Source organism: Boleophthalmus pectinirostris, unplaced genomic scaffold, assembly GCF_026225935.1.
Source record: "Boleophthalmus pectinirostris isolate CB_2022bp ecotype Guang Dong unplaced genomic scaffold, ASM2622593v1 HiC_scaffold_4, whole genome shotgun sequence".
NCBI classification, from domain to species: Eukaryota; Metazoa; Chordata; class Actinopteri; order Gobiiformes; family Gobiidae; genus Boleophthalmus; species Boleophthalmus pectinirostris.
Window position 1 is genome coordinate 8960177 of NW_026571353.1, and position 22345 is coordinate 8982521.

The following is a 22345-nucleotide window of genomic DNA, read 5'->3' on the forward strand; positions in this document are numbered from 1 at the left end:
GTTTCACCTCTGTATTGACTCTGCCTCCTCCCTGTTTGGTTTTCACATCATCTTCTGCCCCGAGCATTAAAGCTGCAACACAAATCAGCAATACTCTGCTCCCACCTCTATTCGTGCAAATGCTGACAAGTACTTCCCGATTTTCTATTCCTTTTGTTAAATGCATTCTACTAAGACTGCTTTGGTTAGATGGACCAAAAAACTGTCTGCAAGATATAGCATTTTATCTTTATATCATTTAAAATTAAAATGAATTGTAAATGAATGAATAAATGAAATGTATAAAATGTTATTGGTGTAGTTTACAATCTACAGTATATGCACTGTAATCTGACCAGAAAAACTGATTTAGTTGGAATTATAACAAATGATTTGTGTGCTCAAACTAGTCTCTCACACATAAAATTACAGTCACAAGCTAGGCAGCATTAACTAGCAGTTTTTCAGTGTTTCTCACCTTTTTTGTTGAAAATCACCTAAACTGGACCATGAACACTCATTTTGATCACAGGCTCCTGAAAATTTGCCTGACCAGCTTAGACCATACACGCTTTTAGGAGGTTCTGGTAGGTCAGGCAACCTGAAAATGTGTTGTTAAAACCCATTTTGAATTTTTTTATTGGCAGTTTTATTGATTGACAGACTCTATTAGAACCTTAAAACCTTAAAATCTTGTGTTTGCTATTGTGTGTATTGTGTCTCCATGGTAACTGCAGAACATTCCACCAATAGAGATGCATGTAGAACACCCCAGGGTGCTGTCACTGTATCAATAGTGAAACGTGATTCATTTGAAAATACACCACTAGTATGTGCTAAAATGCCTTACCTTTTTGATGCTAACAGGCTGCTTTGATTACAATGGAAATGGACAGTGTGCGCAATGGTTCTCAGGGGCCCATAGTTTGCCCAAATTAACAGGTTCCTTATTATTGCCCAATAATCCTGCTAAAATGTATAAATCTTTAGTTCAAAATCATCAGAAAAATACAACTAACATTTTATTTTACAGCTTATGGTGAATAGCCCCAACTGGACATATTTTAGCTTTAACTGGTTAAAAAAATATGTGAGCCACATTAGAAATGATGGGTGGACTCCACAACATATATATTACATTTAGCCCTGAACATAATCCATATTTAAAAGGATCATGAAAGATCACTGGTGAACAGGGTCAGAACTGGAATCACACCTTCAGAATAACAACTATGAAAAATGTAAAATGCCACACAGACAAAGATGAAATTCAAATAAGCTTCAGGTTTAATGTAAACATACTCTTGAGTGCCACACAATGCAACATAGCAGACATATAAAAAGGTCAGATACAGTGATGGTAGACGCAGTAACAGTGTCAGTGGTTTGGTCTTTACAGCCGTGGCTCCTGCACCACCTGTGTGTTCTCTCTGTAGGCGAAACAGGACGGAAATATCCCAGTGACGCCTGCACAGTGCCCCTCCAGCCACTCCTCATTCACTGTACACAAACATACACAGAGCATTTCAACAGCATTCAGTTACAGGCTTAAAAATAAGTGTCTAATTATAAAGCCTTCTATTCTTTGTGAACCAGGAAGTGCACTGTTAACATGCTTGTCATGGTTATCTATACTGTGACTGTAAAACCCCGCTCTGGCCTGTGAAAGTTTTGTAAGGCACATAACTCATCTTAATTCAGTGGTGATCCTGTATTATATTGTGTATTTCAGCCTTTTTAAATGACTTTTTAGCTGTCTTTCACATCTAACCCTATATTAAATGAAAATAAATGAAAAATAAATTAATGTAAGTGAGTTCAGCAGATGGGGCAAGGACTCCAGTTGGTAGCAAACTAAAGAATATAGGAGTTTTAATCTGGCTAAAAGCAATATTAATACATGAATGAAACAAAAGGCCTGGAGTTTTCAAATTGGCTGAATGTGATCCTCCCCTTAAGCTGTGTTCAGACCAAACACAAATGGCACGAATAAATCACGTCAAACGCCCCTAGTTTGCCGCTTGAATTTTTTGAATCATTTGCTTCATTCACATGTCCAAGTCACTCGAGTTTGGGAAATTGGTTGTGCGAGTAAATCCACACTATTTGCTCCGGAAGGATCAAGTGCGGCTGCACAGTGTCCTCTGCATCTGTTTTCATGTGGAAAAATGGCAGACTTGGACTACATCATGCGGGATGACCAGACCGGGACCAGACCAGGACTGAGACCGGGACCAGACTGGGACCAGAGCGGGCTCCGAGCTTCGACGGCCTGGCCAGAGCTCGGAAACCACGGCCAGAGCCCAAGGTAGAAACCCACGGCCAGGGCAGAGCACACAGAGGCACGGAGCTAAGGCTCAGAGCTCACAGCGGGGTCGGAGCTTGGACCTGAGGCTCGGAGCCTGTGGCCGGAGCTCAATTGACACTGGGACCAGACCCGGACCAGACTGGGACCAGACCAGACCAGACTGGGACCAGGCCAATTTAGTCCTGGTTCAGTCCTGGTTCAGTCCTGTTTTGGTCCTTGTTTAGTCCTGGTTCAGTCCTGGTTTAGTTGTGTTTTAGTCCTGGTATAGTCCTGTTTTGGTCCTGGTTCAGTCCTGGGATGAGTCCTGGTTCAGTTCTGGGATCAGTCCTGGTTTAGTCCGCCTGTGTCACGCCTCCCCAGTGGCTCTTTGGCCTCACCTTTTGAAAACCGCTGGTATAGGAAATTAAAGATGCATTGTGTTACTTTCCTGGTGGAAGGTCTGTCAAATGGTTTTCTGCATGGCAATGTTATTTCTTTGTCTGCAATGTTCCACAGTATGGTATTAAACCTTTCTATCTTCATAGAGACTAAACCAGACCAAGTTACAGGTCAGATCTGTGGAAAGCCGACCCCACCCACAGTCAGAATGCCTGTTTTTCTAAGTATTTTTGATCTATAAATCCACCTCTAATTGAATAAACATAAGGTAGATCTGTTTAATGTCACACTGTGGAACATTTCAGGCCATAGAAACAAGCAGTTGATGTACCCCCAACCAAAGTTACATAGTGCACCTTTAAATCACTCATTTTCAAATATTAATACTGTGATATACTTGCAATTTGCATAGAACTAGAGGTACTTTTCTAAAAAATAACTGCATATAATTAACACAAATACTGCATAAGCTGTTGTAAACTATCTAGATAAAAAGTTAAAACTGAAAGGCTAGAATAACTGAAAGCACAACTTTTATATTTGCCTGATAATATCGAATTATTATATCGAAAGAACCAATGAACCATCTCTGAATTCTGTATCCCATTTCCAGGGACGTAATAAACAGACAGCTGGGAGGCCTTACAAGCGTCATAAATGTCCTAAATGCTCCATAAAAGTGAAATATTTTTTATACTAGATACCCAAACTCCCTGTAAAAATAACCATGACTATCTGACTATAATCTACAGGCTGGATCACTATCTCCTGACATCTCACCTTCCCCCAGGATATCGATGGTGTCTCCTTCACTGAACTCCAGATCTTCAGGGCCCTGTGCCGTGTAGTCGTACAGCGCCACCATCTGGTACATGGCAGAACGGTTCTCCAGTGGATCCTCCTTCTAAAATACAATGGTAAGAGAGCGCATTTGTATTATGTGTATGTTGATAGTAGTAACTAGACATAACAGATTCAGCATTTGATAAGTTGATGCATACAAGGTTGGCAGTTTCATCCTTTGAGTCCGTGAGCAAGACAATTCACCGATCACGAAACTTTAGTGTGATTGTATGATGGTCAGCTGTGCCACTGACAGACACAGAGTAGCAGCCACACTTCCATCACTGTGTTCAGGGCAGCTGTGGCAACTTCAGTGTGATTGATGAGTGTATGCTAATGGATCAATTTACCAAAACTGATGCTGGCAGAGATGGGAAGAGTAAACCAAATACAGATACTATAGTGAATATTGGTTTGAAGATATGTAATATGTAATTTTAATAGCAAGTATTTTGTTTATAGTAAAAATGCTGCAAAATGACTTGAAATTACTTAAAAAACAAAAAAAACCTGATACTTAAACCTCAATTAATACACTTAATTGTATGACATGAAACTATCTATCTCCATGGAGAAACTTTCTATAACCATGGCATCATCCAGGTGACACACTGCCTCCAGAAAGTCACATACTGTACAGTTGAATTTCTGTTAAAATTGCCTGCTCATTCATACTGATATTGGATATTGGCACTGATCAAGAAAAAATGGTGAATTGGGTATCAGTTCCAAAATATCAGTTCAGCTGATGTCGCATTTGGGCACAAAGTGATGTGAGAGTGGCCGATTTTGGCCCAGAACATCTCATAATGTCTGAACCTATGAGTATACAAAGTTGATATGTGGTTATTAGAAATATAAAGAAGAGTTATATATCACAATGTGAGCAAATTTGTAACAAGTTTTCAGTCCCTGCACTAGTTAAAATCAGGTACTGGCAGATATGGTGCTTGACTTAAAGCCAAAGCATCAATATGGGTATTGGAAGTGGAAAATGCTGGACAAGTGCATCTTTCTAATGTTAGGGCTTTAATTGACAAAGTCCAGACCTGGCACCACAGATGGACCCTCCCGGACTGAGCCAGCTCCAGCAGAGGAGAGCCAGAGTCCTGATCCTGGTCCAGAGGCAGCAGCACACGGGAGCCCTGTGCTTTACGCCTGAATGAAAAAACAGAGGAGATTAGAGAACTGCACTTTCTCACGAGGACCATTAACAAAACCATTCCTTTTTCTAGAATGATCAGGTCATATCTCCAGATGGGAACAAGGGAACACTTTTTCCTGCATTGTATTTTACATAAAATGTCTATTATCAACAAAACCCCAGAAACCACAGTAGTACAAAATCAACATTTTAACACTATTGCCTTTAGCTGCTGCCTATGTGTATTAAGTATGAATATAATACAGAATACTGTAATGTCATTTGAAACCTTGCTATGTAAAATGTTGTTCAGGGATTATTGGAAGGGAACCCAAATACAAATTCAACCTAAACCGTCTAAATGCTTTTGTTTGATTGTTCCAAATTAATTTGCACCATATTCTTTTTTTTTCTGTTTAATTAATTAAGAACAATAAAGAAAGACAACTTGGTTGGTGGGTTAGAGAATAGAGTAGTGTTACACCATCTCGGCACATTTGCATGGTGTATACTGTGTGTACCCACCCACGAGAGTGTAGCTGGGTCAAACTTTTCTTTATACTTTATATTTTTAAGACGCTGTACCTGATTTTTACTGTCTTAAAAACAGAAATAGTTCATTTTAAGCAATTTGCAATGGTCCAACCTTGTGCATTATTATCTATGTTGAATCTATAGATGCTTTTCACAACTCTGAGAGACCAGAGTGGAGCTGTGCCATGACGGTAAAGCTAATATCACTTAACACTCATTTCCTGATTATCAGACCATAAAATGTTTTCTAATTAGATGTAGACATTACACAGTGGACTGATTTTGATCTCAAGAGCAGGTAATACAGTATATCTGTACTGTGGCTCAAATACATGGAAAAAAATCCAGTACAGACCCTTTAATCTTTCTTTTGACTTTGGTCATTATTTCTTTCTCCTCTCCTCTATCAGAATGGCCTTGCCCATAACACTGGTATTTTCCATTTCCTTCAACTTCTGTGTCTTGGCTTGTAATAGAGTTTATAATGTGCTTGGTCCTGTGGCTCTAGTGTACCAGCTTCATGGTGCTTTCACTGACCCCTTCTGTCCCTACGGCATCTGATTCACTGGCCCTCGTTTAATGGCATTTTTTACATGAGCGGCACAGATACAGGGGCCAGGGGGTAGTTTTGAACAAAGAGAGGGGTATTTTTAGAATTGCACATGTGAATGTAAGCGGATAGAAGTGGGCTGTGTGAAGGGATACTACAAAATGGAAGGTCTAAAATGACTTCAGAATATTAGTTTGAAAAGTTACTTAATAAATTATTTGCTTTAATATATTTGAAAAAGTTTAAACTATTATTAAAGGTCTTATACTGTACAAAATTGACTCTTGTGAGCTTTAAGGCATGTTATAATGTTACCTTCTCAAAAACATAGCAAGTTGTATTTTATTTCATTCACACATATTTGAGTAATTCTTTATTCTTCGTCTGTCTATATCTCCAAACTCAAATCTCTGTTCCACCTTGTGATGTCATGAAGCAGTAGTTTTCAAGTTACAGCTACCTATTGCCTTTAGTTCAACAGAGTAGTGACAATTCCAGAGCTGAAATTATCCAAACTTCCTTTATTACCACATGACATCACAAGGTGGGACAGAGTGTTTTCTATTTGAGAGAAGAGCTCAGCTTAAGTATACAGGATTTGTGTGTTAAACATGTGTGAATGAAACAAAACACAACTCTTGGTATGTTTTTGAGGAGGTAACAATATTATAACATGACTTAAACCTCACAAGAGTCTATTTTGTGTAATATAGGACGTTTAAGATATAGTTATTTAGCGATTTTCTGATTTGTTGCCATGTAGAGGAGTACCTAAGGCGTATCGCGGATGGCGTTTGGCCCAGTGTCTTTGCGATGGTCTCTCTCAGATCCTGGTACGACGAGTCCAGAGGCACAGACAGAGACAGGGTCTGGGTGAAGTGGACTTTCACCTGCACTGGACCTGCCTCTGGGGCTGGGGGGACATCTGACAGCTGGGGAAATAAAGGAAAAAAATATATATTAAAGGAAACATATTCTGAACAATAACATACATAGCTCATTAATAAATAATAATAGAAACAGGTTAGTTGATTTCCTGTTTGATACTGCAGAGCTAACAAACCTCTGCAGAGTGGCATTTCACCATTGCAAGCATTGCAAGTGTTTCACAAGAACGATTACATGACATTTTTGAGCCCTACATGTCTGACCCGGAGTCAGATTTGTTAGTGCAGTGAGATAGGTGGCGATAGGGGGTAGATGAAAATATTTTCTGAGTTTTCAAGCTTTGAAAGCAGTTGAAAACAGGACTACTTAAACCTGCATGAATGAAAACTACAGTAAAGATGGGGAAAGGCTAGATGCGTAACGATATCCAAGTCTCACGATACAATATTGTCACGGTACGATATTTATTGTGATATTTTGTGGAGGCACACAAAACTATAAGAATGCTACTTTTTCCTCTAAAAATGCCTTGTCAAGACTTAATCCAAAGAATTAAAATTTAAAAGTGCTTAGAAGTGTTATGTCTTCATGTAGTCTACACTGAAACGGAGAAAAGGATCATGGTCTATGTAGTTCCCTCTGTTTTTTTTTTTGTTTTTTTTAGCTATTTCTGGATTATTACTATTCATTTAAGCAAAAAGACTTGTGATTTGATATATTGTGATGGTCCACGATATTATTGTGTGACCTTTGACGACATGGCGATGTTGAGGTTATTGTTACAGTCCTAGGAAAAGCATTATAATATCTTGTTTCCACCTCCAGTTGCTGTCTCAGGCTATTCCTATAAAGGCACTTACTCTACATGTCATCATTATAACATTTCAACTGTTCCCCTTAACCTTCATTGAATAACTCAATTGCAACAGCACAATTATTACCCTCCCCATGCTCTCCCTCTTATCATATTCACCCCACTAGAGAGGAATCAAAAGAAATTCAGCATAACAACGCCAGACTTTCAGTTCTTAACTTTGTATTTTAGTTCAGTGAAGCATTCATGTTAGGGATGTAACAATAACTGAAATATCGTGATATCGTATCGTTGAAAGTCTCACAATAATACCGTGGGGCGTCACAGTATATCAAATTACAAGTACCTTTGCTTAAATGCATTTTTTTTTTTTTACAGTAGTGATGGTTAATAAGCATTGGGAACTACATATCCCATGATTCATTTCAGCGCAGACAACATGAAGTTATATGTTTTTCACTTGAATTCTTGGAATTTTGATGGTAATAATTCACACCAAAATTTTAAAAGCAAAAAAGCTTCCTATCTACAATTATATCAGCCTTTCCAAAATACCGCAATAAATATCGTACTGTGACATGCATATAGATTTGGATATCGTTACATATCTAATTCATGTAAATGGTCACTTTTCTTAGCCAGGCTGGTGCCACCTAGTGCCTCCGCTCAATTTCATTTCTCTCCAGCAACTCGGTCAGGAATTAAAATACAATAGGTGGTTCGCAAAAACCCTGGAAGTGCAAGTTTGGGCACCAGCCAATCAGCGAAGGGCCATATATTCAGTGTTGTCAACGATTCCAGAGATCGAGGATTTAAAGCTGGAATAAAGAGAATGTTTGGTGAATTTTATCAAGGGGAAAGATGTTATTGCCCTACTTCCACCGGGATTTGGGAAAAGCTTAATATACCAGTTACATTACACACATGACTACCATTGGCGATTGGTTAAAAGATAAAAAAATACCCATCTACTGTCGAGCGAATGAATTCTAACACTGTGAGGTCAGACGGTGAAGTGAAGTGAAACCGGCTGATGAATCAGGCTACACTTTTGTACTTTTAAGGCTCTCAAAGTACTTTACATCAAGGAACCACTCACCCATTCACACACACACAGGCACTGGGCTGAGGTGGGTGTCTTGCCCAAGAACACAACAGCAGTATTTATCTGTAATGCTGGAGCTGGAATCGCACTATCAACCTGTGGGTCAGTGAGTCTGACCGCTCTACTAATGATGTTTATGTTGATAACGGAATCCAAACTACCAACCTCCGGAACAGGGGACGAGCACTCTGAACTGAACTTCTATCGGTGATGAATGTAAGCCTTTTATCATCATTACTGAACTGCACACGGCTTTTCAACAACAACAAATTGAACTGCTATAAAGAGAGAACAAAATATTAAATTTGCACTTGTAACCTTTTGGTGGAGGATACGAAATCACCTTGTCTCCATGGGGATGTCACTGCTTTGCCTGGAATGTTTTACACTATGACGTTGAACACATCCGTCAACTGTCATTTATTTAATTAAGGGTGTTTCTGATTGTCAAAAATAATATGAAAAACATTGCGTGCGATCATTTGTCTTTGGCATAGTGGTGTCACTGCTTTTCTCCATGGAGACAGATACGTTTAATGCCATACTGTCGAACATTATAGGCAAAGCAGGTGCCAGAAAAGTTACGCAATATTAAATAATGCTTTCAACTTTAAACTGTCTGTAAGAGCATTTTCATTTTGGCTGAGACACTGCTGTAGCCATTTCATTAATACCGCAATTTAGTTTTGATTTCTCTTCTCTTTACAAGAAACACTGTGGAGCAAAAACAGAGAATTCCAGTAAAACAGAATTGCCTATTGACTAAAGCGTCTGAATGAAGACCAATTTGAATTCAAACTTTGCACACAACCCACAATAACTACTTTGTCATTGTCAGTGAAGAGTTATTTTTTTAATACAGGCTCAGAGTAGAGGTAATAAAGTAAAAAAACATAGACTCCCAGGGTTGTCAAAAGTATCAAAAAGTCACTAGACACTAATCAATACTAAAACTAGAATTGAAACTAGATACTCATTTCAGCAAATATTGATACTAAAAAAGTCACAGGACAGAAACAAACCTTTCCTGAATAGCTTTAGTACAATCTTGAGCTGTATCAGAACAAGTATAAGAACACACAGACTAGTATATACGCCCATGGACCACTATGGAACCTACCTGGACCACTGAGGGATTACACAGATATAAGGCTGCATGGTAATATAAAAGAAAGTACTATGATTTAAAGTTGAAAATCTCATTCTAGTATTTATAATCATCATGGTATCAGAATTAGTATCGAAATCAAAGAAATTTTAGTATCGTGAGAACACTACTACTGTATTTTTCGGACTATAAGTAGCACTTTTTTCATGGTTTGGGTGTTTCCTGCGACTTATATATAAAAGCGTTCACATTGACAACCACGAGAGGGTGCTCTAGGCTGTGTGTGTCAGTATCTGCTACTCCTATTACTCCTGTACCACTGTCATTTCACTCTACTATGTCTCCTACAGAAAGAGCCGCTGTCCTGACTGGTATCATGTCATTCGATCGCACTATACCACTTAAAATTTTAAATTTAATCAAACATAAAGACAACCAAAACTATCCTGTCGGGATTCAGAAAGGCCAGAATAATTCTAACTGGAACTGACAACAGAAGATGCTCAGAAGTGACACAGAGGATGAAGAATTCAGTAATTTGGAGTAAGATGGAGAGTTTGGTAAACTTGTTCTGTTATGATGTTTATGCTATAGATATCTGAAGAACATGTGACGTTAACAGCCTGTTGTTCTCTATTCTATTGTTTTTACTATAATTTCCCTTTCAAGATGAAATGACGGATCCTGGTCTCTGATTTTATAAAATGTGCGACTCATAGTCCAGTGCGACTTATGTTTTTTTCTTCTTCATTACACATTTTTTGGATGGTGACTTATAGTGCGACTTATAGTCTGAAAAGTATAGTACAACTTTTTTGATTTGGTTCTTAGAGCAATGTGAGAACTTTGCCACTATCCAGGCTGCGTATCTTAATGTATATTCTTATTGTACATACAGGAATTGTCATGGTTCATGGTTTGTAGTTGCTGTTTTTGCTTATTTTAGTGTATCTGTAGTGTTGTGTGCCCTTGGCGTTTTATTTTGACATTTGTCGTGTCTGCTTGCAGTTTTAAATTTTACTTCCTGTTTTGATTGTTTGCCCCCGCCCTAATGTGTTTCACTTGTGTCTGTGTGCATTTATACCCTGTGTTCCCCTCTGCCCTTTGCTGGTCCATTGTCACTGTCAGAGTCTCATCTTGTCTCTTGTCATGGCAGTTTAGTTTTGAGTCTTGGATTTTTTTTATTTTTTTTTTATTTATGGATTTTTAGATCTTTCTTTGTTATTAAAGAACTTTTACAGCAGTCCTGCATTTTGGGTCCTCCCTCTGTTTCTACCTGACAGGAATACGTTTACAAAGGTAGACCATGTAACTTTTTGCTGGGGGATCTCCATGAACATCTCAATATTTTGCCTCGAATGGTCCAGAGTATAGCATTCAACTCAGTCATCTCCCTAGAGTAGAGAAAAACAGGTGGCACCACCAAACTAAGTTACACGTCACAGCTGTTTATTGTGAGCAGGGACACCTCTAAAGATACTTGTTTCTTTGAGTAATGAAGTAGTGACAGCTATGATATCTCCATGGAGACAAGCAGGTGGTCATAAAACTTACGCAGTGCACATTTTTCAGTAATGTTCAGTTAAATGATGAAACAGGGAGAACATGTCAATTCTACAAAGACAAGCCTAGACCAGTCTGGGAGTCACACCAGCAATCTATCTGCTCATACAACTCACTCTGCCAGTACGTCACCAATGCTGCCCACACACAAAAATGTCAAACTTCCTTTAACTTTCTTCATTTCCTTCTCTTGCACTTAGAGGTGACTTGTATAATGCAGTCATAGATGTCACAATTCATAAAATACAAACAGAAAATGCTTTGTCCTTTAATGTCTAAGTGAGTAATCCAGGACATACCAGACAAGCTCCCGCTGGGCTCTAAAATGCATTTATTCAACCTAAGACGTCACCAACAGGCTAAAAATAGAGAGAAAGAGTCTGCAGTGACTGTAAGAGGAGACAGGCTTGTGAAAGATATTTATTCTGCTTATGAAAACTTTGGGAACAGGTTGCATGTATGGCTTAAAGGTGCACTCAGAAAGTTTTTGGTCGGGGGTACGTCACCTGCTTGTTTCCGTGGATATGTCATTGCTCTGCCTGGAATGTTCCACAGTATGACAGCTCTGCCTTACATTTATTCAATTAGAGTTTGTTTTACTGCTCAAAAATACCTAGAAAATGTTTGGTCTTCGTGACAATAGAAAGGTTTCATGAAGTAAAAAAGTATTTCACAGATCTTCCACCAGACAAGTTACACAATGCATCTTTGAAATAATGTAACCAAGCAAAGTGTCTAGACTAACACTAGACTAACACTAACACTCTAGACTAACACTAGACTAACACTAACACTTTTGGTCAAACAAAATAGTTGGATTAGTGGCTGCTCCCTCTGAAGGTAACATGGCAAATTTATTCAAGTACACTGCAAGTTGCATTGTATCGCATTTTCCTTTCAGGTCTGGCCATACCTCCAGAGAATTCATTATAACTTAGGGTGACACAAGCTATAGATTGGGTTATCGACAAATATATTTCAACGCGACCTAAGCTGTATGTGTCCTTGCTTTGGCAGTGCAATGAACAAACTCTCCAACACAGCATTTTAAAAGAACTGTATGTAGCCTGTACTCTTCTTTAAAAAAAACGTTTTAAAAAGTGCTAGTACCTTAAACTGCAGATGCAAGTTTTTCTCATTAATGATTGTCTGCAGTTTCTGGGGTTTAGGTAGTGCAGAAAGAGGCATTTTATGTTTAAACCAACTGGATTTCTAGCCAGGCTGACACTACCTAGTGCCTCAAAACTTCATTTCTCTCCAGCAACTAGGTCAGGAATCAGAATACACTAGATGGTTTGCAAGAACCTCGGAAGTTGTAGACCATGCAACGGCCAATCAGGGAAGAGCTGTGAAGCCATAACGTCAAACTTAAGCACTCGTCTGGGTCCCTTTTGTGGGACAACACAACAGTAAACAAAGCGGTCAAGATGGATGTAGACGAAGTCATACATTTTGTGTTGGTAATGATTCCCGTGATCGAGGATTTAAAGCAGGAACAAAGAGAATGTTTGGTAAATTTTATTAAGAGGAAAGACCTTATTGTCCTTCTTCCTACGGGATTTGGCACATTACATACGTCACAACCAAATAGCAGCGACTTGTTAAATTTAAAAAAAGTACCCGCCTACCGCCAGAGCAAACAAATCCTAATGCTGCGAGGTCAGACTGTTTCCATAAAGTGAAACCGGTTGATGAATCATGTTACTGGATTTCAGCATTGTGTAGTCTCTCCATGGCCTAGCACCAAAGTCCATCTGTGACATGATCGTGCCATATGAACCATCTCGCACTCTGAGGACCTCAGGGACCGGCCTCCTGCTGGTGCCTGGAGTCAGGACTAAACATGGGGAGTCACCGTTTCAGATTAATGCAGCTAAAACCTGGGACAGTTTTCCTGGAGATGTGACACAGGCCTCTGCTTTGACTTAAATCCCGGCTCAAAACAGGTCTGTTTAGCTGCATATGACTGAAAGGTTTTCAGTCTGCACTCTTCTCTGTCATTATTTATGTTTTCATTTGTTTGTTTTGTGATTTTAATGTATTTCCTATTCTGTAAAGCACTTTGAATTATTTTGTGCTTTGTGCAAACTTGCTTTGCCATTGAAATTAACAACGCAATTGAGTGACACATGTAAGGCTCATCCTGCTTTCTGTTTCTTTCTATTTAATCATCTTGAGAACCAAAACACCAAATTACAACAAAAACAACTTAGCTGTCATGTCCATTGTTTTTGTAATTAAGAATAAATCAGCATTACAATTGTTATTAAGAGCTAAAAATATCTACCTTATATCTGGGGACACAGATCAGTCAAGCTTAAGCAATTTAAAATCAAGATCTTACAGTATTACTAAGCTACATTCTTCTGAACCTTCTCAAAGGCAAAAGGTACATTTTCTGAACGAGTCTAGTACAGATGTATGGGATTCATAGTGGCACCTTGAATGCCTTGAAATTGCTCTGGATATATTTACTTGCATTTCCTGGAACCTTGACCCAGTGGCGGAGTTAGCAATTTGGGGGCCCTCAGCGTTTTGTTTTGTTTTGTTTGGGGTTTTTAAAATATATTTATTGTCTGTTTTCCCCCATTGTTCTTGAGACATGCACATCTCTATTTACTTGAATTAGGGTGGATTGGAAACTTGTCTTATTAGTTAGGAAGCCTACTAGATAACCAAAACTGAAAGTAGTTTTATTTTTTTGCTAATACAATTATATTTTTGTTTACATCCAATACACATGATTATTATTATTTTTCTTATGATTATTGTTTATAAGTAAACTACTCTCATTTAATGTCATTGAGAGAAAACCAAATTCTTCTGAGGCTAGGTCATTAGTGACACAGACGGCAAACTGGTTGGGGGCCCCTCCTGCCGAATACTTTTGCTTAATGTTTGCACCGCCTCTGCCTTGACCTGGTTGACCACAGTCACTTTCAAAACCTAAACTATAACGCATTTCACAGCTCACACTTATCTGAACTTCAAACTATGTTGATCAAATACATTTATTCGTTTTGATGGAGAATCATTATGTATATAGTTGTATTACCTGGTTGTCTGAGTTTTCTGTCTTCGGAATAGGCGCAGGGTCTGGTAGAGGAGCTTTTGTGACAGAGATGACAGATGGAGAACGAAAGGAATCTGGACGGTGGGCTGCAAAAAGTTGTACAAATAATATAATTTAAAAATGTATTGTGTGAAAAACTTCTTATTTTATGTTTTACATGCCAAACACTGTACCACTAACCAGTATTTTGTGTTTTATAAGACTTGACACTTTCTAGAAAAACAAAGAGAGTGCTGAACTACTCAAATCAGTGTGAATAAAATGAACCGCAACTCCAGCTATGCTTTTCACTGTGAAACGATAATGCTTCATAGTGCTGTTTTTTCATAGCAACTAGTACGAAGAATTTTGTTACAGTAATATGTTTACTTTTTTCATTTACCTCTCGGGGGCGGTACAGGGCTGGGTGTGACCTCTGGACGGTTGGGGGGCTTTAATTCGGGAGGGAGAGGGATGCCGTTAGGAATCCTCTGTAAATAAACAACACACGCACCAATAAACAAAAAACACCAAGACACAAAGAACAGAGATGAGAATAAACCTTAAAATAAAAATATCCAATATATCTTCCCTGCATGATTTGAGCTCTCACAACGGGGCAGTATTTGAACAAATGGAGGAGAAAAGTACAAGAAAATTGGAAAACTATACCCCATACTGTGCCCTCCCAGCCCATCGCCAGCACATTTGAACTAAAAGAATACTTTACATTGTCCCTTTTGCCTTTGGTTGACCTCACATCGACAGGCTCCAGCAGGGACACAGGCAGAAGTCCTCTCTGAAACAAAACCAATGAAAGTTACAGTTGAATTGGCTATGTGCACAGGAACACGCTGTCTGGCTCACTGCGTCTCAAAACTAACCGTCACTTTTAATAAAATTGTTAAAATCGTTTATATATAAAACTATGCCTTATTTGTCACCAGTCTCTTGCTATTTTTGCTACTTATTTAGAATTTATTATTACCATTTATATTTTTTGTGCTATGTTTAGGGTGACCAGATTTTCAGAATCAAAAACTGGGACACCTTTAGTTTGTGGTGGTTGGTAATAATAAAATTGTGAAACGAGTGCGTAATTAAGAAAAACAGTTATGCACTCGGTCCATTCATGACAAACATGAGTCAGTATAGTCACATTTTCTTTGTGTTTTAGTCATTTTTAAGCAGCAGAAAAGGCAAGAACATCTCCATGGAGACAAGTAGGTGACAGACCCTCACCAGAAAAGCTGTATACACTATTAATTAAATATAGACTGAAAATGTTGTCCTGCAATAGTTGAGATTTGAGAGGCATTTTCAGAGCTTGTTAGTGATAATATCTCACCTGTCCATCACAAATAACTGAGGTCATTCCATCTCTGTCCTCCTCGCCAAACAGGAACACCATGGCGCCCCCTGGAACTGTGAGCTGTCCTGGGCCACGGGACATGTACGGGGCTTTCACTCGCATGTAACGAGAGTCTCTGGAAAAGTAACGTAAGAGCAATCACATGACATGATCACATGACTGTAACACAGTAAATACATGTATGAATAATGCCAGTGAAATGTGTAGTTTCCTCTCGATTTGCACAAGGGAAGTTAAAGGTGCATTATAGTATAACTTTTATAGTGGAGTGCAGCCACCTGCTTGTTTCCATGGAGATGATCCACAGTATGGCATTATACGTATCACCCTTGAATTTATTCAGGTGATTTATATTCCTAAAGAAACACCCTGAAAAACATACATTACTGTGAGCAAGGTCACCTCTTCACATATTTTACTTGGTTTAGTGGAGTCACTTGCTTGTCTCCATGGGGATAGACAAGTTTAATTTAATGCACAGTGGTCCCCCAACCTGAAGCTTGGAGGATTGATTCTTGAACAGACCATGTTCTATCGTTGTGTCCTCAGGCAAGACACTTCAGTCCAGTATGGTGTGAATGAATAATAATGGCAGTGTGGCGCTTTGAAGTGCACATTACAACTGTAAGGCATTATTAAGTAACATCAACATCGAGACAAGCAGGTGACAGATCCTCCACTAGAAAAGTTACATGGTGCACCTTTAAATAAATATTAAAATATTAGTAAATAATTGTTTAACTGTAAAATGAAGGTTATTAGAGAACTCACAAAAAAGGCTGGTAAAGATTTGGACTTTAAAAACACAAAGAAGCTTCACAATTTCCATAAATCAGTATTAAAATATGGACAAAAACTTTAAGCAATTCCAACCAAGTTTAAGAAGATACTCACTGGGCTCCTTCAGATTTGGGTTCATAAAATCCAGGTTTCTAAACAAAAGTAGAAAGTAAAATAATATAAGCCAAAAATATTATGAAATAAATAATGATGGTCTGTTTGTACCTGCAGTCTCAATGGTTCAAATCCTCCAAAGTCATCATTGGGAATAATGGAGGAAATCACCTGCATACAAAGCATTGAGTGTAATTTTATCAGTGCAAAACAATATTTATATCTTTTATTTATTTATTTTTATTGTCAGTTGCACCTTAGCTTTTCCCAGGAAGTCCCTTTCTTTAAGCTGGTCCACTTCACGTTTATTGGGTCTAAAAACTACTCCTTCAGGAATCAAAAGTGGAGCTAGAACTTCTCTGCTCTGTAACATACAAATACAAAAAACAAGATAAAAACAAGTTTGAAAACAGTGAACTTAATGGAAAAAAATAAAATAAATAAATAAATTAACCTATATATGTATTGATGATGTCTCAAATTTATTCCATAATACCCCAGTTTTTCTAACAATTTGACAAGTAGCCTTTTCAAAGTAAATGTTTTATTCAACCTTTTTATTTTTTGTAAAGGTCAAGTTTTTTCAAGCAGTAATTACAGCGTGTGCTTCTATTAGTCACACTGGGTTAATTACTGGGGAAGGTTCACTAAAGGCAAAACAATAACATCTGTCAAATAATTACATGTAAAAAAAAATGATGTAAAAACTTCACTGTGAGGACAAAATTTCATTGTGAGTAGCAGATAGATCTATACATATACGGCTTTTCAAGGACTTCACTTTTGTCCTGTTTTAATACATTTTAGTGCATAGGAAAGTGGACTAAGGGAGTGTGACATCAACCATAGTGTTCGGCTTCAGTCAAATGAAGCTCACTGATGCCGGCAGTTACAGGAGTAAATTTGAAGCTATATTAGGAATAGGAATTTTTTTATGGACAAAATAGTGAAATAAAAACACCAGGATCATGTATAGTAGGTTAATAACGTTTTAAGACCAAAATGACGAGGCTCACTGCAGTGGTTACAGAGAAGGGTGACAATTTTTCAATGTAAAGTCAAATGTCGATGGAGACGGAGGTGCCCCCATGCTTACTTCCTATTTGGAAAGCTGCAGTTAGGTTGTACTCTATGTTTATATATGTTTTAGCATAAACTTGGCCTTGTTCTAGTCCTGGTTTAGTTCTGGTCTAATCCAGTTCGTCATTGTGTCCTTAGGCAAGATGCTTCACCCACATTGCCTAGTATGAAAGTGGTGTGTGCACATTGGCAGCCTCAGTCCATCAGTCTGGACGGCTGTGGCTACAGTAGTAGCATACCACCACTGAGTGTGTAGTGAATGAATAATAAACTGTAAAGTGCTTTGGGTATCTTGAAAGGCGCTATATAAATGCAATGATTAATTAATTAATTAAATAATTAAAGTTCTATAAAATAGTACTAAACTGTCCAGAACTAAATCATTTCTCCAGACTTGAAATGTTTAATGTTTAAACTGATGATCTTATGCCTTCCCACAATGAACACCGTATAGGGAAAATTATAATTATAATAAAAGTGCATTTAAAGGCGCCTTTCTGGGCGCTCAAGGACACCCTACAAACAACAATTAAGACACACAATTAAAAACAAACTATGTATTTTGAAGAGGTACCTTGACATAGTCCATAGCCGTCTCAATATTGGGTCCCTTTCCCCCTGTCCTCTCTTTGGACACTGTCTCCAGCACCTCCTGTGCCTGGTCCCAGTGTCCCATACGAGTGTAGACTGCTGCTGCGTTATACAGAACCTATAAGGAAAAAAGAGCACATCAGTGTAAGATTAAAACATAGTGAGATCCTTACTAATAAATGTACAGCTTGCACACATTTTAGTGTCATTTGAATACAATAAATATGGCAATGTTTGCACGTGTCCTGGCGTGATCTTGACTTGGTTTGGTCCTGTTCTAGTCCTGGTTTAGCTCTGGTCTAGTCCAGGTTTAGTTCTGGGTTTTCAAGTATGTGGAAGGGCTGGAAAGTCTGTTGCAGTAAAGAAGGCGACAAAGAGGTCTGTTATTCCATGCCCCAGGGTTTTATGGGCCCAGAATTGGACCCTTTTCCTGTTAATTTATATGAGAGGGGGGGGCCCATGTGAGGCTTCTTGCCCCAGGCCCCCACATGTCTGTCGACGGGCCTGGGGAAATGTATTAGTTTTTGATTAATTAAAGTTTAATAGTCAATTAGCTCGGGTCTTTTTAACTGAGAGGTCTACAGCCAATTCTCTGTCAGTAAAAAATGTAGGTTAAAGCAGCTTTAGACGAGTAAATTGGTCTGATTAAAAGGCTGACTTAAAATCAATCAAATGAAATCAATACTGGAAGACATTTATAGTTTTGTTTTTAAAGGAGAAAAAGGGAAACAAGACAAAAAAAAATTAAAAATCAAACACATACAGAATACTATGACTGTGCCTATGAGCAAGACACTCACATTTACACTGAAACAAATCCGCGTATCACCGTATCGGAAATGAGCAGCGTCCACACATGTCTTTTGTGTAACTGCAATCCTTCCTTATCCACACAGCTTTGAGCATATGTGTTTACGTTTTACAGAAACAAAACTTAAAACCGCATGGCTAATTTGCATAAACTGAGTGCTCAAAACAGCTCGGTATTGTGTGGTGATGAGGTTCAGCTTCTGTCAGAATAAAGGACACGACTTAGTGGATTATATGTGTTCTTTCTGTTGCAGAGGGGTGTTCTGCTGATGCTTCTATCGCGTTGGAGATGGTTCATGTTAAACTTTTCAGAGATTATATGTCTGCAGATCATAAGCACAGACCGTATATATGAATATATGTTAGCCTCTTAGAGTTTTGATGGTGAATTAGCTACTTCGCAGCGCATCGATCTACATCACCGTATCAGCGTTTTCAGGCATCCACAAAGTGCCGGATCAGACCCACACTCAGATGAATTCGTGGGAGCTGGCGGCACCAGTTCGTTCCGTCTCTGGAGCTGTTTTCAATCGGATTAGTGTGGACGAACACTGAATCCGTAACGAAAACGACTCAAATATGTACTAGTGTGTATGGGGCCTAACTTACTCAAGAATAACAAAGATGTGGCTGCCAATCTGCCTCTCCAACCACCACTGCCACTCACTGAAACAAAACACCCAAGGAAGATGAAGTGCCTTGTCCAAGGACACAACAACACACAGCACTGGTCGGAGCTGGAATTGAGCCGCTAACTTTACCTTAAGATGATGACTATACCAAATTAAGAAATTGATACAAGTAGAATTATCTCTTACACAAGTAACATTCTTCCTATTGTATACTTGTAATGATCATCCAAGAAGCTTGGTATATTTCCATTATTCCAAGTGACAGCATTTTTCTTTGTTTTCAGGAAATGTCATGATATTCTTGACAAAGGTTTTTGCCCTGTCATTCTTGACTTGTATCTTTGAGAAGCTCTGGAGCTTTGAGAAGAATGCGACATTGTATAACCTGTGTTTTCAATGGTCCTTTGTTCACTACAGGTGTGTCTGAATCCTCACCTGCTGTATGCGCTCTGACTGACAGCTCGGAGCTCTGGCCTGCATTAGAGTTTCTTATGAAAAGGAAAACTTAAAGGTGCACGTTGGAACATTCTGACATCTGCTTTGACATCTCCATGGAAATGTTTTGTTTGGAATGTTCACCAGTATAGAATGAAACTTATCTTGTTCCATATGTGTTTTTATTGCTTGCAAATACAGTGGAAAACCGGCATTGATACTTTTATTGGTGATCGAAAGCTCTGTCTTCAGTAACTCTAACTTTTAGATAGCTGAAAAGCATTAAAATAAAGTCAAATAAAATAAATAAATAAAAAAACTACAATATTCACACAAAATCAGCAATTATACAATGCAACAATATTTTGATTTGTATATATTTCCAATCATCTTTTTGGGAGGTTCTCTGTAGCCAAGCTGGCGGCACCTAGTGGCTTCACTTAATCTCATTTCTCTCCAGCAACTAGGTCAGGAATCAAAATACACTAGATGGTTTGCAAGAACCTAGAAGTTGTAGACCGTGCACCAACCCATCAGTGAAGAGCTGTGAAGCCATGACGTCAAACTCAAGCGCTTGTCTGGGTCCCTTTTGTGGTACAGCACAACAGTAAACAAAGTGGTCGAGGTGGATGTAGATGAAGACAGACATTCTGTGTTGGTAACGATTCCTGAGATCGAGGTTTTGAAGCCAGAACAAAGAAAATGTTTGGTGAATTTTATCAAGGGGAAAGACGTTATCGTCCTTCTTCCTACAGGATTTGGCACATTACATACATCACGACAAAATAGCAGCAATTGGTTAAATAAAAAAAGTACCTGCCTGTCATCGAGCGACCAAATTCTAATGCTGCGAGGTCAGACAGTTTCCACAAAGTTTGTCAAAAATTTTTTGACAAATATACTTTACTCACTGAAGGACTATTGAGTTTAAAGCAATATAAGATCTTGAGCTTGGACATTTGTCAGTAGGTAACATGAGGATTATAAAACTCCCAGATACAGACTCCATACAAAGTGGCAGAGATGGATAGAGAAGTCAGAATTATTGTCAATTAAGAGCCACTTTTTTACAGTAATATTACTTAAAGGTGCACTGTGCAACTTTTTTGGCGGAGGGTCCGTCAGCTGCATGTCTCCATGGAGATGTTACTGCTTTGCCTTGAATGTTGCATGGTGTGATTTTAAACACATCTATCTAGCATTTATTCATTACGGGTGTTTTTATCAATCCAAAATACAATAATTCTATCTGTGAATAAGGTTGCCTCTCCACAGATCTGACCTGTAATGTAGCCTGGAGACTTGAGATAGATTTAGATAAGTTTAATCTCTACAGTGGTACATTCTAGACTAAGCAATAACATCTTCATGAAGACAAGCAGGTGATGGAGCCTTCACCAGAAAAGTTGCACAATGCACCTTTAAGTACAGTCTAATAAATAAGTCAAGTAAGAGTAAAACGTATTTCAGGAAACTACTACTTAAGTAAAAGTATCTGTAAAGGTATAACATCTAATTTATAATTTCAAATGAATGAAATTGGATAAATCACAAAATGAAATCTGTCCATTTCAAATTAAATACCATAACAAATATCTGACTAAATCATATCCTTTGTCTATGTCAAGGTTCTTTTTTGGACCAAAAACAAGAACAAGAACAAACAAAAACAAACCCTTGGTTTGAAAAAAGAACCTAATAACATAAATTATCGAAAGACCACATGAACCTCACTGGACATACACTACCGTTCAAAAGTTTTAGAACACCACACTTTTTCCATTTTTTTACTGTTTCCTGTTGACCAAAACATATATCATTGTAGCCACCTTTGGCAGATGTAACAACTGTACACACTCGTGGCTCGTTCTTTTTACAATAGAAATCAAACATTCTTCAGAAAGTTCTTCCCAAGTCTGTTACAGAAGTTCTCATAAATGTGTGGCACTTGTAGGTTGCTTGATTTTCACTCTTCTGTCCAGTTCATCCCAAACCAGTTCGATGGGGTTTAAGTCTGGACACTGTGCTGGACACTCCATGTTTTCAAGTTCACCATCTTGTTCTTTTTTCCTGAGGTAGTTTTGGCAGAGCTTGGACTTGTGTGTTTTGTATCTTTTATCTTATTTTTAACCTCTGTCTGTTCAGTTCTTACCTTTGTACCATTTCAAGCCCTTCATTGGACTTGCATGACTTGAATTACAATAAATAACTGGAAAAATTCAGATATTCTAAAACTTCTGACTGGTAGTGTATTTTTTGTGAAGT

At 38.3% G+C, this 22345-nt stretch overlaps 1 protein-coding gene across 2 annotated transcripts in view; it reads right to left on the reverse strand.

Moving 5' to 3' along the window:
* Positions 1-1243: 1243 nt before the first annotated feature.
* noxa1 (NADPH oxidase activator 1) overlaps positions 1244-22345 on the reverse strand; it is a 29130-nt gene continuing 8028 nt past the window's right edge. Inside the window, exons 7-19 of one of the 2 annotated variants that reach the window (XM_055161910.1) lie at positions 18187-18321; positions 16789-16896; positions 16644-16703; positions 16533-16570; positions 15615-15753; positions 14997-15065; positions 14670-14757; positions 14468-14500; positions 14270-14373; positions 6508-6668; positions 4558-4666; positions 3446-3569; positions 1244-1479 (exon numbers count right to left, since the gene is read on the reverse strand). In XM_055161910.1, the coding sequence (XP_055017885.1) occupies positions 1373-1479; positions 3446-3569; positions 4558-4666; positions 6508-6668; positions 14270-14373; positions 14468-14500; positions 14670-14757; positions 14997-15065; positions 15615-15753; positions 16533-16570; positions 16644-16703; positions 16789-16896; positions 18187-18321 (1275 nt within the window). In that variant the 3' untranslated portion in view covers positions 1244-1372. The remainder of the gene's footprint in view (positions 1480-3445; positions 3570-4557; positions 4667-6507; positions 6669-14269; positions 14374-14467; positions 14501-14669; positions 14758-14996; positions 15066-15614; positions 15754-16532; positions 16571-16643; positions 16704-16788; positions 16897-18186; positions 18322-22345) is intronic. The other variant, XM_020918661.2, reaches the window with a different exon arrangement.